Source organism: Oncorhynchus masou, chromosome 3 (genome assembly GCF_036934945.1).
Source record: "Oncorhynchus masou masou isolate Uvic2021 chromosome 3, UVic_Omas_1.1, whole genome shotgun sequence".
In the NCBI taxonomy this organism is placed as follows: Eukaryota; Metazoa; Chordata; class Actinopteri; order Salmoniformes; family Salmonidae; genus Oncorhynchus; species Oncorhynchus masou.
The window spans coordinates 21,875,586-21,889,707 of NC_088214.1; the positions used below are offsets into that span (position 1 = coordinate 21,875,586).

The 14,122-nt window shown below is 40.4% G+C and overlaps 1 protein-coding gene across 1 annotated transcript; it reads left to right on the top strand.

The window, feature by feature from the left end:
• Positions 1–3,503: 3,503 nt before the first annotated feature.
• LOC135512824 (cAMP-dependent protein kinase catalytic subunit beta) lies at positions 3,504–13,371 on the top strand. The gene is made up of 10 exons (XM_064935254.1): positions 3,504–3,868; positions 8,479–8,540; positions 8,826–8,954; positions 9,375–9,473; positions 9,582–9,664; positions 9,881–10,007; positions 10,237–10,332; positions 10,451–10,573; positions 10,842–11,006; positions 11,771–13,371. Exons 1-10 carry the CDS (start codon positions 3,823–3,825, stop codon positions 11,894–11,896), a joined length of 1,056 nt encoding a protein of 351 aa, XP_064791326.1. The 5' UTR covers positions 3,504–3,822; the 3' UTR covers positions 11,897–13,371.
• Positions 13,372–14,122: the final 751 nt, after the last annotated feature.

The window sequence follows — 14,122 nt, forward strand, 5'->3', positions numbered from 1 at the left end:
GTGAGACTCTGCTGTAGAGCTCATCACTCCCCCTAACTGGGAGGGGGCCAGAGACAATTACTCAATGCCGACACATCTTTCTAGCTGATTTACACGCAGAAGCTATGTTGCGCTTGGTGATCTCTGACTGTTTCATCCTAACATCGTTGGTGCCGACGTGGATAACAATATCTCTATACTCTCTACACTCGCCAGTTTTAGCTTTAGCCAGCACCATCTTCAGATTAGCCTTAACGTCGGTAGCCCTGCCCCCCGGTAAACAGTGTATGATCGCTGGATGATTCGTTTTAAGTCTAATACTGCGGGTAATGGAGTCGCCAATGACTAGAGTTTTCAATTTGTCAGAGCTAATGGTGGGAAGCTTCGGCGTCTCAGACCCCGTAACGGGAGGAGTAGAGACCAGAGAAGGCTCGGCCTCTGACTCCGACTCGCTGCTTAATGGGGAAAACCCAACACCAAACAGGCTACCTAAATATGGTTCCCAATCAGAGACAATGACGAACACCTGCCTCTGATTGAGAACCATATCAGGCCCAAACACACAGAAACAGACAAACAAGACATCCAACATAGAATGCCCACTCAGATCACACCCTGACCAAACAAAACATAGAAACATACAAAGCAAACTATGGTCAGGGTGTGACAGTTGTGCCACCTTAGTTTTGTGGGATGTTGTTTTTGTACAGCTCTGTTTAGCCTACTGAACGTTACGTTCGTTTTCCTTTTGCTGTTTTTAGGTGTTCATTTTAAATAAAGACTAAATGTAGGCCTACCACGTTGCACCTTGGTCCGATCGTTTCGACGAGCGTAACACCAAACTTCACGGACCAGGCAAGGAGGGCATTAATCAGAGAGGCAACAAAGAGCAAAGATAACACTGAAGGAGCTGCAAAGCTCCACAGCGGAGATTGGAGTATCTGTCTATTGGACCACTTTAAGCCGTATACTCCACAGAGCTGGGCTTTACAGAAGAGTGGCCAGAAAAAAAGCCATTGCTTAAAGAAATAAATAAAAAAGGCAAGTGGGAGACTCCCCAAACATATGGAAGAAGGTATTCTGGTCAGATAAGACTAAAATGTTGCTTTTTGGCAATCAAGGAAACCTATATGTCTGGCGCAAACCCAACACCTCTCATCACCCCGAGAACACCATCCCCATAGTGAAGCATGGTGGTGGCAGCATCATGCTGTTGGGATGTTTTTCCATCAGCAGGGACTGGGAAACTGGTCAGAATTCAAGAAATGATGGATGTTGCTAAATACAGGGACATTCTTGAGGGAAACCTGTTTCATTCTTCCAGATATTTGAGACTGGGATGGAGGTTCACCTTCCAGCAGGACAATGACCCTAAAAATACTGCTAAAGCAACACTTGGGTGGTTTAAGGGGAAACATTTAAATGTATTGGAATGGCTTAGTCAAAGCCCAAACCTCAATCCAATTGAGAATCTGTGGTATGACTTAAAGATTGATGTACACCAGCGGAACCCATCCATTGACTTTGGGAGGGTGAATAGTTATGCACTGTTTTTTTGTCTTATTTCTTATTTGTTTCACAATAAATCATATTTTATATCTTCAAAGTGGTAGGCATGTTGTGTAAATCAAATGATACAAACCCCCCAAAACTCTATTTTAATCCAGGTTGTAAGGCAACAAAATAGGAAAAATGCCAAGGGGGGTGGATACTTTTGCAAGCCACTCTATCTCATCAGCCACCCGGTGGAAGGGACTTTGTGGATCTGAGGCTTTTTCTCCTGTTGCCTCTGTCAACCTCCAAATCCCACCAATATCAGCTGCCTCAGAGCGCAACTTGTTCTTGTTTGGGAACACACACACATCAAAGCATGCAACAGGCTGACCAATACAAGGGTTGAAAAATTGGTGGCCATCAGGGCAAATTTGAGGCTTTTTGAGCCTGACAACAAACCATCCTCAACAAGGTCGGAAAGTGACAGTGAAGATGAGGCCTCAGAGTCGGATGTTCAAGAGGTGGATATTGAGGAGGTCCAGGGAGAAGACATGGAAGCCTGAGAGGAAGACAACCAAAGCTTTAGTTCCTAGACCATCATTTTACAGATGTATGTTGATAACGTTTTTGGGAGATGCGATGCATCATTGGGGATCATTAAATATTCCCTTTCTTTTGTTGTTCAGTGAAATCATCCCATGTAAAGTCAACTCATTTAATTAAAGTTTAATTCGTAACTAAATAGTTTTTTACATTTATATTGGAAGGATTGAATAATTTGCAATATATCTACTTATGATAAGGTAAAAGGTTTATGCTTCTGTCTCCATATGATATGGTAAATATATCCAATGCAAAAAAACATTTACATTTAAATGATATTAATATAATTTGCAAATATTCACGTTAATTCCCACGGAAAGTTTCCACCTCTGAATGTCCCCCAAAATGTGCAACCCTAATGGCTCAGCATCTGACCGTAAGGCGCTACAGAGGGTAGTGCGTACGGCCCCTCTGTCACTAGGGGCAAGCTTCCTGCCATCCAGGACCTTTTAACTAGTCAGTGTCAGAGACACAAAAAATTGTCACCCAAGTCATAGACTGTTCTCTCTGCTTCCGCACGGCAAGAGGTACCTGAGTGCCAAGTCTAGGACTAAAAGGCTCCTTAAGAGCTTCTAACCCCAAGCCATAAGACTGCTGAACAATTAATCAAATGGCCACCCGGACTATTTACATTGACCCCCCCGCCATTCGTTTTTACACTGCTGCTATGCACTGTCTATTATCTATGCATAAGTCACTTTACCCATACCTACATGTACAAATGACCTCGACTAACCTGTACCTTGCACATTGACTCGTTATCGGTACCCCCTGTATATTGCTTCGTTATTGTTATTTTATTGTTACTTTTTATTATTTTTTACTTTAGTTTATCTAGTAAATATTTTCTTAACTTTTTTGAATTGCATTTTTGGTTAAGAGCTTGTAAGTAAGCATTTCACGGTAAGGTCTACACCTGTTGTATTCGACGCATGTGACTAATAAAATTGGATTTGATTTGATCCTATGAGGTAACGAATGAGTAGTAGAATTTTGCAAGTACATAGTAATAGGCCTACGAATTAAATGTGCTTTGGTAAGGTTGGCTTTTTAGCATTCATTTCCATGGTTATCAACTGTATCACAGGACTGGAACGCAAATCACAGAAAATAGGTGTTGTGGTGAGAGCTGCATAGAAGTACTTAGGTTTATGAGATTTTACTGCAGAAAAGTTACAGGGTGTGTTGAATTGTAGTGTCCTGGCCTCCAAGCCCTTTGGCCTGGTGTAGGATCAGATAGGGTCTAAATAGTGGAATGAGATGGTGTGTTTTTAATGAGTGTAGGGTTAGTTGGCAGTCATTTATTTTTTACATACCTTTTTTTTGTATAACAACGTGTAGCGGATTTATACTCCAGTCCAGTTGGTGGCAGTAATGCACCATTAATATTGTATTTTAACGCCGTTATACTCCACCGAAGAAGATTGGGTGCGATATCTCTTCACACAGAACGTCTTTGATCAAGCCATCAACAACGAATGCTTTGGGGAGAAGTGATATCAGTGACCGCTAGCTGCATGTTAGCGAGATAGAGAAGAGCTAGGAAGGGTAATATCTGAAGGGGGTAGTGAACGGGGATTTGGGCTCTTTTCATATTTGGCTGTAACATATCTAGCTATATAGATCCAAAATAACGATTGTAGCTAGCTTCGACGAATACGAGGGGAACACCACTCAACAGCAGTGTAGCTAGCTAGCGTTACCACCATCTCCCGCAGTTTAAGCGACCACTGTGTCTTCCATACGATGGGAAACACTGCTACCGCCAAGAAAGGCAACGAGCTTGAGAGCGGTGAGTTGGGATGGTCGCTGAGCATTGTCTATACTGCTAACGTTAGCTAGCCAGTTAGCATGCTAATGTAATGTTGACATTTGAAGCATTTTATGGACAACAGTTTTTTGACAATCAGGAGTGTGCTCAATCTCACTTATCCCTGATGTTTTGCACATTTACATTAATGACACACTCACTCACCATAACATGTTGCGAGGCAGGGCATAGTAAATGGTTTGTGAATTAATCCTAGGTAGCTCGCGACAAATGAATATGTAGCAAAATCAAAGATGGTTTAGTAACTATGTGGCTAAATTGTTACAATCTGATCCAGATGCCTATCTTGCTGCTAATGTTATAGCTAACGTTAGTAAGTTAGCTAGTGTGGGACGTTTTTAGCCCGTTATCTGTTGTCATTGGCAACCTTATTCGGGGCTGGGACTCACTTTGATAGCTACTGTTAGTTAGCAACCAACTAGTTCGCTAACGTTAACTAGAGAGTGGTAATATGTAACAACAATGTTTCTATATAGTTATTATCGGGAAACCAAAACGCAATTCTCAAGCAAGATATTCGTTAACCTAACGGTTTACGTTACTGTGCCTGCCTAACGATACCGGGGGGATTAGCTGGGAAAGGGCCTAGCCTCTATCTTGTTATCGTATCCAGACCGAATAGGATGCTAGCTAGCTAGGTAGATAGCTAGCTATCGAGTTGTATTGAATGCAATTTTGCTGTCAGTAGCTACCTAGGTAACGTCAATGAGAGCTCGTTTTATGTCAGCGTTAGCGAACGTTAGCCATCACCAGGCCCGTGAGACATCACCAAGCCAGAGTAGTGTGCAGTGCCAGCTACTAGCAGTAACGTTAGCTTTATAGCCAGTCAGCTAAAGTCTGGACCATCTGACGTGTGGTGGTCTTATTGAGTAGTTATGAAGGCCTGCTTTGATATTGCATTTGTAGGTTCCAGAGATATGTTTTAGCTAACTTGTAATCTTACTAGTTAAAGTAAATAGATTATTTGTTAGCAACCGGAAGTTCACTCCAATGCTGCAAATATAAACTGTAGATATATATTTTTAAATTACATGTTAGTTTAACCACACTAAGGATAAGTAGTTTGAATAGTTTTCAATTATCAGACTGTGCCTCTACCACCACATCTTGAGATGCTGCATATGTACAGCTTTCCCTCTACCCCTTTGCGCACTGCTAAACAGTGACCAAATATGGTGAAGAAATGACAAATGCCCTCTTCTCATTCATAAAACCAGGCCCGTAATACAACCTCCCCAAGTGACTTATCTTACAAGTCTTTTTTGTTTAGAGTCTTTGTTTAATCTTAGTGATGTGAAGGTCCACTCAGACACAGATACACACAGCACAGTTTGTCATTGACTGGAAGGGCTTGTCACCAGACCTTCGTCAGAGGATAAGCGGTATTACAAGCTTTGACGCAACTAGCACTGGGGTTGTATTAATTGGCAATGGTACACTTTGACGTACGTATGCTGATAATCAATGCACAGCATGCTGTGATAAAACTTAAAATGTTTCCCCATGAAGGCCTATACAGCCATGGAGACATTGGTTTGTGTCCAGATCTACATTTGTGTGAACTGCATGCAGCAAAGTAATCTCACGCAAGTGAGTCCAGGAAATGCCACTGACTTGTGAGTTTGCATATGCTGTTCCATCCACTTCACTTTTTGTAGACTAAAATGTATGGTCATATTTTAACATGAAACATATTTATGGTAGGTAGTACTTAAATGCATCTGGGTTGTTTAAAAGCTTTGTTACTTTATGATGCTGCTAATCTGTTCATATGAGATTTATTGAAGTGTTGGAAGAGCCCAGGCAGAGGCACAGGAACATGGCCAGCCTCTGGTATCTTCCTGTGTTTCAGGAAGCAAGCTATGTTCTTTGATCTGATCAGTGCAACCAAAAGCCTGCACTTTGTTTTCTTGCTAGTTCTGACATGAGCCCCAGTCTCCCAAGCTTCTAGTGTTAAACCTGTCTAAGCTGATACAGTTCCCTGAGCTGCTGCTGCTACAGATTTGTGTGGCCTGTTGCTGTTCAGAGCCAGCAACCTGGTTCCTGATAATAGCCCATGTGTGTGTTGCGCTAGCCTGCTAACCTCCTCAGCACCTTTGACTCATTGTCTTGGCTCTTGGGAGATGTCAAAACACTCCCAGTTTGGCAGGGAGGGAGGGAGGGAGTGGACACAATAACTAAGTCATGCTGAATAGACTAATTCTGACACTGAATTCTGAGGCAATGTCACAGCCTTCCATGTTTATAAACATGTTAGCCTCACTTTTTCAATGGAAAACCATTACATTAGCTAACCATGTTCTAGAAATATAAGCTTATTGCTGCTCATCTCTAACAACTGTTTTGTACTACTGTACTCAGGTGTACATTCTACTATACAATACTGGACACTTGGTGTAACAGATCTGATCGTACTTCCTAATTCTTGAGTATAATAAAGAATTTCTAGACAGATCCCAGTTTATTGTTGTTTATTCCTGTGATGATAGACAAAGGACAGCACATCAGATGTGCTTAGCTTTATGTTGATGGCTGCAGATTTTAGCATGAGTGTTAGCAGGGAGCTAATGCTACCATTACATTTTAGGACATACTAGCTAAATCACTCATACAGCAATAACATGCATACAAAAGCACATCACTGAAAGCCCCCAATATCTAATGGGTTCTGTACGTGTGTGTGTATAAATACATAAGGAAATGTACATAGTGAACTAACTTGTACACATTGTAAATATGTAAATAGAATACATTATTTCACAACGTGACTTACCTCTTGCATGAATTATCAGACTGAGAAGAATTTACGTTCGCGATCTCCTATCTGCAAGCCTAGCCAATGACACTACACCTTATTGACATCTGACTTGAACCAACAAATTATAATACATAAACATTAAATACACATTTCTGCAGTTGTAAGTGTAAACATAACTAACCCTGTTACATTAGCCTAGGTTCGATTCACATTCAGTACAGTAAACCATGACCAGCTCTGGTGCCTTGTCAAAAATGTAAACATTTACATTAGCTATGTGGTCGTATATTGCCTTCTTGAATGTCATACAGTAGAGCAGGGATGATACCAGTATCACGATACTCCTTAGCATCGTGGCAAGGAAACAAAACATGAAGCAGATTTACTACTTTGGGGAAACAACCCTAATTTTGGAAACACAACATTATGTTGTCATCCAGAATCGCATGTATTTATTTTCCAAGCTGTAGCACACAATATTTTACATACAGCAGGTTTTTAAAGTACCAAAGAATTTGGTCTGCTTTGTTTTTATTTTCGCCATGTAAAAAATTATTGCGACACTGGTATGGTTCAGGCCCTACAATACAGTAGTCTACTTGTCGGTCTAGGGTAATGTGGGATATTTAGGGGTTCAACATACAGAGTAGCCTATATAAATAAAAAAAAAGAACTGCCCATTGATTGAAGCATTCGGTTTACTACAGATCATACGATCCTAGTCACGTAATTCTGTCATGCATGTTGTGACTTTTTCATACTCACATGAGTCTGCTTAATAACCTTTCTTATTACAGTCTTGTGTTTTTCTGTGTCAAACTAAATCACAGGATTAGAATGACAACTTACTCTCTCTCTTACTGTTTCTTTCCTTCGCTGTCAACTTCTGTTGTTCTTCACTGCATATGGTCCATGTTTGTTGATCTGATATACTTGTTGTTAGTACATAAATCTATCTCTCTCTGTCTCTTTCTTCCACATCATCCCATCCATGTGGGTGATTGTTCCTGCAAATCCTTGGGTGATCTATAGAGACTTTTGGTATGCCCATTCTTCCACTAGATGCCCAAAATGACAGAAGATTCTATTGAAAATTAACCCAAGCTTGGCTTGTAGTAGAGGTTCACTATATGCTTCGATCTATATTCTGCCAAAACCATTACCAAAACCTCTGTTTTTGTCATCTGCATTCTGTCATTCTGGATATCTGCTGTCTGCTATGTTTTTCCATGTATGTTGGTTTGTCCTTGCTCGTCAAAAACAATGCTGTGAGTGTCATAGCCTTTCCCTCAACAGTATTAGGCCCTAATGCACAGTCAGTGCAGAAAGAAAGTGATGCTCAAGAGCTCTTCATGCTTCATGAGGGACCAGTCTCTCCTCCTGTCTTAGTGAATTCTTACACCTCCCTCTCCATTTAAAAAACAGAAACATGACATAGGGCTCTTGGCTTCACTTCTTAGTTAGACTGCCTGTCTTGGTTGGTGTGTTTTGTATCATTAGAAACAGAACTGTTTTGTTTGTTTCCCTTTACTCCGTACATGTATTTTGTGGATGTTCAATGCAGATGGGCGTTTGGTTAGTTACAACTTACCTATCTTTGTCTCCAATAAGTTTAACTTCATACTGATTTTGTCACTATTGATCCCCAGCACCTTTCTAGAATTCCCACATAAGGTTCCATTTAAGATTTCCTTTGTACTTTGTTGCCCGCTCCATGCAAGCGAAAGTCATTAAATAGGAATCAATCATTATGCATTGACCGACAATTCCTTCCTATGGGCTAAATGTGCCTGTGTTTCTACCTTCCATACAGTGAAAGAGTTTCTAGCCAAAGCCAAAGAAGACTTCTTACGGAAATGGGAATGTCCACCACAGGTGAGATGTTTCAATGCTCCGAGGCCTTGCCTGGAGCTACAAATCCAGGGTTTGGGGATTATTTCTCATTTACTTTTTCTGCTATTCCTCACATTCTCTTGGCCTTCTCAACTGTATTGGGGTAGAAGGTCCAAGGTACTTCACCAATGTGTTTTGAAAAGAAGATGGGGAGAGTGGATGTGAAGAATATCTAAGTTTAACCGAGTAAAAAACTTGGACTGCTGCTGCGGTCGATCCATTAGGTGTGCCTAATCCACTTTGTATGTTTTGTGTTACCCATTCCAGAGCACGACGGGCCTAGATGACTTTGACAGGCTAAAGACCCTGGGTACAGGCTCGTTCGGGAGAGTCATGCTGGTCAAACATAAAGGAACAGAGCAGTTCTTCGCCATGAAAATACTGGACAAGCAAAAGGTGGGTGCCCAGTGGAAAATAGCTGGCCTTTTGTAACACATTGCAGGATGGGTAACTGATGTACATTTGAGTAGACTTGGCAATTTATCACCCCCCCCCCCTCCCCCCTCTTCTTTTTTACAAAGATAGGGGGGGGGGCAACAATGATATTAAAGACTGTAGTTGTTAGATTGTAGCATAACATAAGTACTGTATCATTGTGTAGTGTTAGGATTGGTGGCAGTAATGTCTGCCTGGCCCTCCAATCACTAGTCTGGATTATTATTATTATATCATTTTCATTACTGAAATGGAATGAAATTTAAAAACGGACCCCTTCCCCAACTTCTGTACTGTTTTGTCATGCCATCACTAACAGTAAATAAAAAATATATATTTGTTGGTCAATAGTTGTTTGATGATCACTTCCTTGTCTATTAGGTGGTGAAACTCAAGCAAATAGAACACACGCTAAACGAGAAGAGAATATTGCAGGCTGTGTCTTTTCCCTTCCTCGTCAGACTTGACTATGCCTTCAAGGTACAGTTCACAAAACCAAAAAAGTCAGTGTTTTTCAATCTGGCCTATTTATTAGGTTATTCAATTATTATCATCTAAGTATCTGTATGGATTTGTGTCCCTCCACAGGACAACTCCAATTTGTACATGGTGATGGAGTACGTTCCAGGAGGAGAGATGTTCTCACATCTAAGACGAATCGGAAGGTTCAGGTGAGTGTCTGCTGACATTTCTGCGCCTCAACACAAAAGAATGTTGATTACAGATTGTTTATAGATTTTCCATTTGTTGATAGAACATTTGTTTTGGATAATTTTGTAACGTATACTTTGTTTGTTTCAGTGCTTATGTAGTTAATTACAACTGTTTAATTTTCTGCCCCTATATCATCAGTTTAACAGATTCTTCTGTCTTTTCTTCCTTCACAGTGAACCGCACGCACGGTTTTACGCAGCCCAGATAGTACTGACGTTTGAGTACCTTCATTCACTTGACCTTATCTACAGAGATCTGAAGCCTGAGAACCTTCTAATCGATCACCACGGCTACATCCAGGTATATGTGAAGTGCTTGAAGTGGATCATTTTAGTTTGAGACAATATTTCACCAGAGATGCTGGTATTCGAGCAGTAGAACATTTGAGGTGCCAGTACTGTGTACCGGTGAACACAGACCCAACTAGAGCACTGCGGGACACATCACTCCCTGTGGACTGTACTGTAGTGGTGGGTTGTGTTCTCTTTGCTATGTTGCTTTACTGACTGTACGTGTTCTTGGTGGTCAGGTGACCGACTTTGGATTTGCCAAGAGGGTAAAAGGCAGAACCTGGACGTTGTGTGGAACTCCAGAGTACCTGGCGCCCGAGATCATCCTCAGCAAGGTGGGAGTCGTGACAGACACACAGCACATGAAATTACTCCGTTTGAAGAGATGCAACCGTTTGTTGCCCTGGATTAGATATCTGAATGTGAACTACATTGTCATTCTGCTGTGTGTAGGGCTACAACAAAGCAGTGGATTGGTGGGCCCTGGGGGTCCTTATATATGAGATGGCTGCTGGATACCCTCCCTTCTTCGCTGACCAGCCCATTCAGATCTATGAGAAGATTGTGTCTGGAAAGGTAAGGACAAGTCCATTTTACAACCTGGCCAACCTATTTCACCTGAAGTTTAACACATTTTGAACACCTGTCTTGTTCTCATTAAGTAAGCTAAACTCAGTGGGAGTTAAGCCTTCATTTGACAGTTGTCTGGCTTTTGGCTTATGTTTGTTGTGAAAGCCTCTTCCGTCTTAAATCAGTCACTTGCTTTAGAGGGCTAACGAGGAGCAAATGTACGTTTCTCAATACATTACCATTTAGACAAACCTCAATATGTGTCCCCCTTTAGGTCCGCTTCCCATCCCACTTCAGCTCTGACCTGAAGGACCTGCTGAGGAACCTGCTGCAGGTGGACCTGACCAAACGCTACGGCAACCTGAAGAACGGTGTAAACGACATCAAGGGACACAAGTGGTTCGCCACAACGGACTGGATCGCCATCTACGAGAGGAAGGTACGTTCAAGCCTATATTGGAAGATGAGGACAAACAATGCAAAGTTGAATTGCTCTTTTTAGCACCTAACTTTTATGAAACACTATTTTATTGATGTCCAGTAGAACTTTCTTGAGCATTGTAGGGTTGGGCGATTTTTACGATTGCACGTTTGTACTCTGTGTATCCTTTGCCCTGATAATCTTTTTGCATATTCTGCAAGTGACTTCGGTCTGCTGGTTCACATTTATTATTCGGTTTGAAAACGAACAACTGCCAAACAGGCAAAGATGTTCTTTGTCCCCCCACCAAATCAGCCATAGTTTTTTTTCTGATTTAGCTTAATGCAGGCTTTACTATAGTTACTAAGTGAAATCCTGTCACTTTTTATTTTAAACAGACAAACGGTCAGAAGGATCCTTATGGAAGAAAAAATGCTGCAAATGTGCTAATAACTGATATGTGTATTTTTATGTATAAGAGAAACAAGCCCTACAGATTTGAAACTCATTCTGCAGCCTAGACTAGATAAAGTACTAGCCCTAACACTTGTTTTGAACAATGATTTAATGAGATCGTTTGTGGCTTTTGTAATAACTTGAAATAAAAATAGTCTTTATATGGCGTAATAATAATGTTTTCTATTTGACTCACTAGAATAACTTCATGAAGTAGTTTGCTGAAAGGAGGCGTTACCTAGGCATCTCTACAATATCAAGTACTGGCTTTGTTCTAAGGCAAACTCCCTCACACTTCTCCTGGTTGTGCTGCTCTGTGTTTTTAGGTGGAAGCCCCGTTCATACCAAAGTGTCGAGGCGCTGGAGACACAAGCAACTTCGACGACTATGAGGAGGAGGAGATCCGCGTCTCCGTAACGGAAAAATGCGCAAAGGAGTTTTCCGAGTTTTAGCTTGTGTGAACGTGGATATATCAGGGCTAAAACACACATGAAAAATAAGGGGATCTTTGCACTCTTCTAAAGACTTGGGGTTGGAGCAGAGACCATTGTTCAACTATTACTAAGTAGTTCCTTCATTCCACGAGGCTGAATGAGGTCGCCATGATCCTTGGGTGCCGATGATAACACCTTCACTGTCACACACACTTGCATATTAAAGCAAACACGTCACCTAAAAAAAAAAAAAAAAACTCTTCCCACTCTGTTTTTGAACTTTGTAGCAGTTGTTGTTGTCATGGATGTTGTGCTCCCCTTTACAGCTGTGATATTTTTCGTTTTAGGAGGAAAACCAGAAACAGAGTTACTATATGAGACAAAGGCCAATTGAATATTATAAGTCCACGCAGTGTAACTTCAAACCGATTTTGCCTGTGGCAGTATCGCACATGATTGTGTGGTTTTGTAGGGCATTGCCTCTAGTTGTCAAAAGTTTATATTCTTGGTCTGTTACAAGTCTGGGATGGTTTTCAAGAAAAACATTCTCACCTTGGACTAGGACAATGTTTTGGCCATATTTCAGAAATAGTATTTGTCCTCTGTGTATAATGTTTGTCACTCGAAGACATTTTAAACACCCTTGAGTGTTAAGAGCATGACCAAAATACAACTAATTGGGTGACCGAGGAAGAGAGGTCCCTTCCTTTCTTTACCTTTTGCCTTAGAGAGCCAATTCCAACACCCCACAAAGTGCCCATTCTCTGGCCCATTGGTATTCTGGCCCTGTAACAGGGAAGTCATTACAGAGAATGGTGAACCCAATTACAAACAGAAATTAACAAAACAGTGATTTGTTGTTTCTGTTTGTGCCAGAGAAAGTCTAGAATTTGTAATCTCTCCTTTTAATTTACCATATTTTATTCCATGGATTAAAACTGAAGGCTTTTTGGTCCCTAAAATGTAAGATCCGCTAATAAAAAAGGACCCTTTTAAAAATTAATTTTTGGAGCTCCAAATGCGTTAAATGTACTCTTTAAATTGATCAGTTCAGTGTGTATAGTGTTGTGGCTTTTGCCTCAACATTGTTAGTGGAACCAGTACACACTTCATAACAATATATTGATGCTAAAACATTTTAAAAAGCTTCTCAGAAGGGATCACAAGACAATTTGTTTTCCATGTTTTTCCCCTATTGCTGTTCTTGACCTCTCTCCTTTCCTTGTTTGTTTCATTCTTATGACAGAATGTAGAGTTGCAACTTATAGGTATGCATATTGTTTAAAATGCTTGATTTCAAGGTACATGTTTTTTTCTCACAGACATACTGGCAAAAAAAAACTAAAAAACTAAAAACAAGACTGCTCCTTTGTATCACATAATCCAGTCATTGTTCAGCTCATTACATTATACGTACAGTATATGCATTGTTTCATATGTTTTATTTATACACATTAGAGATGCTAATAAATTTTATTTTTAAAAGTGTCAAAGTTTGGAATGTTTTTTTGTAATCTTGTGGTGTACATAACGGCATACTGCTCTAGGAGTGTTCATATGTGGGTCTTATTTCTGTCAAACTTTATAAATCAGGACAACATCCAAGAGGCTACATCACACATCATAACTGAAATGTTCATGTATTTTTTTTAAATTACTACTAAATTTACCAAATATTAACTATTCTAGCTGTATTGGATAATTTACGCATATGCCCACTTAGTTAGATTCATGCTGGAAAATTACAGTAATATTAGATTTGGCATAACAATAGCAATCATTTCAAAGAGTTCGGCAATAAATTAAAGTAATTCAGAGGATATTCTGTCAATATTTTTGTTTTACTGTTTACAATTCAGAAATGTTTACCTTTCCTGAATAAAATGTGTGCTTGCTTCAGCTGTCGAAGCATTTGTATGGAAGTAGGAGATATAGTACTGTATGTATATGGTGAGTCTGAACTTAAGTACACTGCATTCTATGAACAATGAAATATGCCTAAAACTAGGCAATGGTGCTATCCAACTCCTGACACTAGTGTAGTTAATTAGGGGGTGTCCTGACGGACTCAAACCCTAGTCCCAACACAGATTATACCAACGGTTTATTCGTTACCTCTTGCATCAGAAACGTTTACTGTTTAAGTGTCAAACGGAAGCAAACAGCAAATTGAACGAACCCAAAATTGTCCAAAAGAAACTCGTTTTCGTTGCAAAACGTTTTCCGTTTGGATTAAACGTAAAA

Bases quoted from the DNA above. Each gene is read 5' to 3' on its own strand.
- LOC135512824 (XM_064935254.1), top strand. From the start codon at position 3,823: ATGGGAAACACTGCTACCGCCAAGAAAGGCAACGAGCTTGAGAGCG. The intron at 3,869-8,478 runs GTGAGTTGGGAT...CCTTCCATACAG, and splicing joins AGGCAACGAGCTTGAGAGCG to TGAAAGAGTTTCTAGCCAAA. The intron at 9,474-9,581 runs GTACAGTTCACA...GTCCCTCCACAG, and splicing joins GACTTGACTATGCCTTCAAG to GACAACTCCAATTTGTACAT.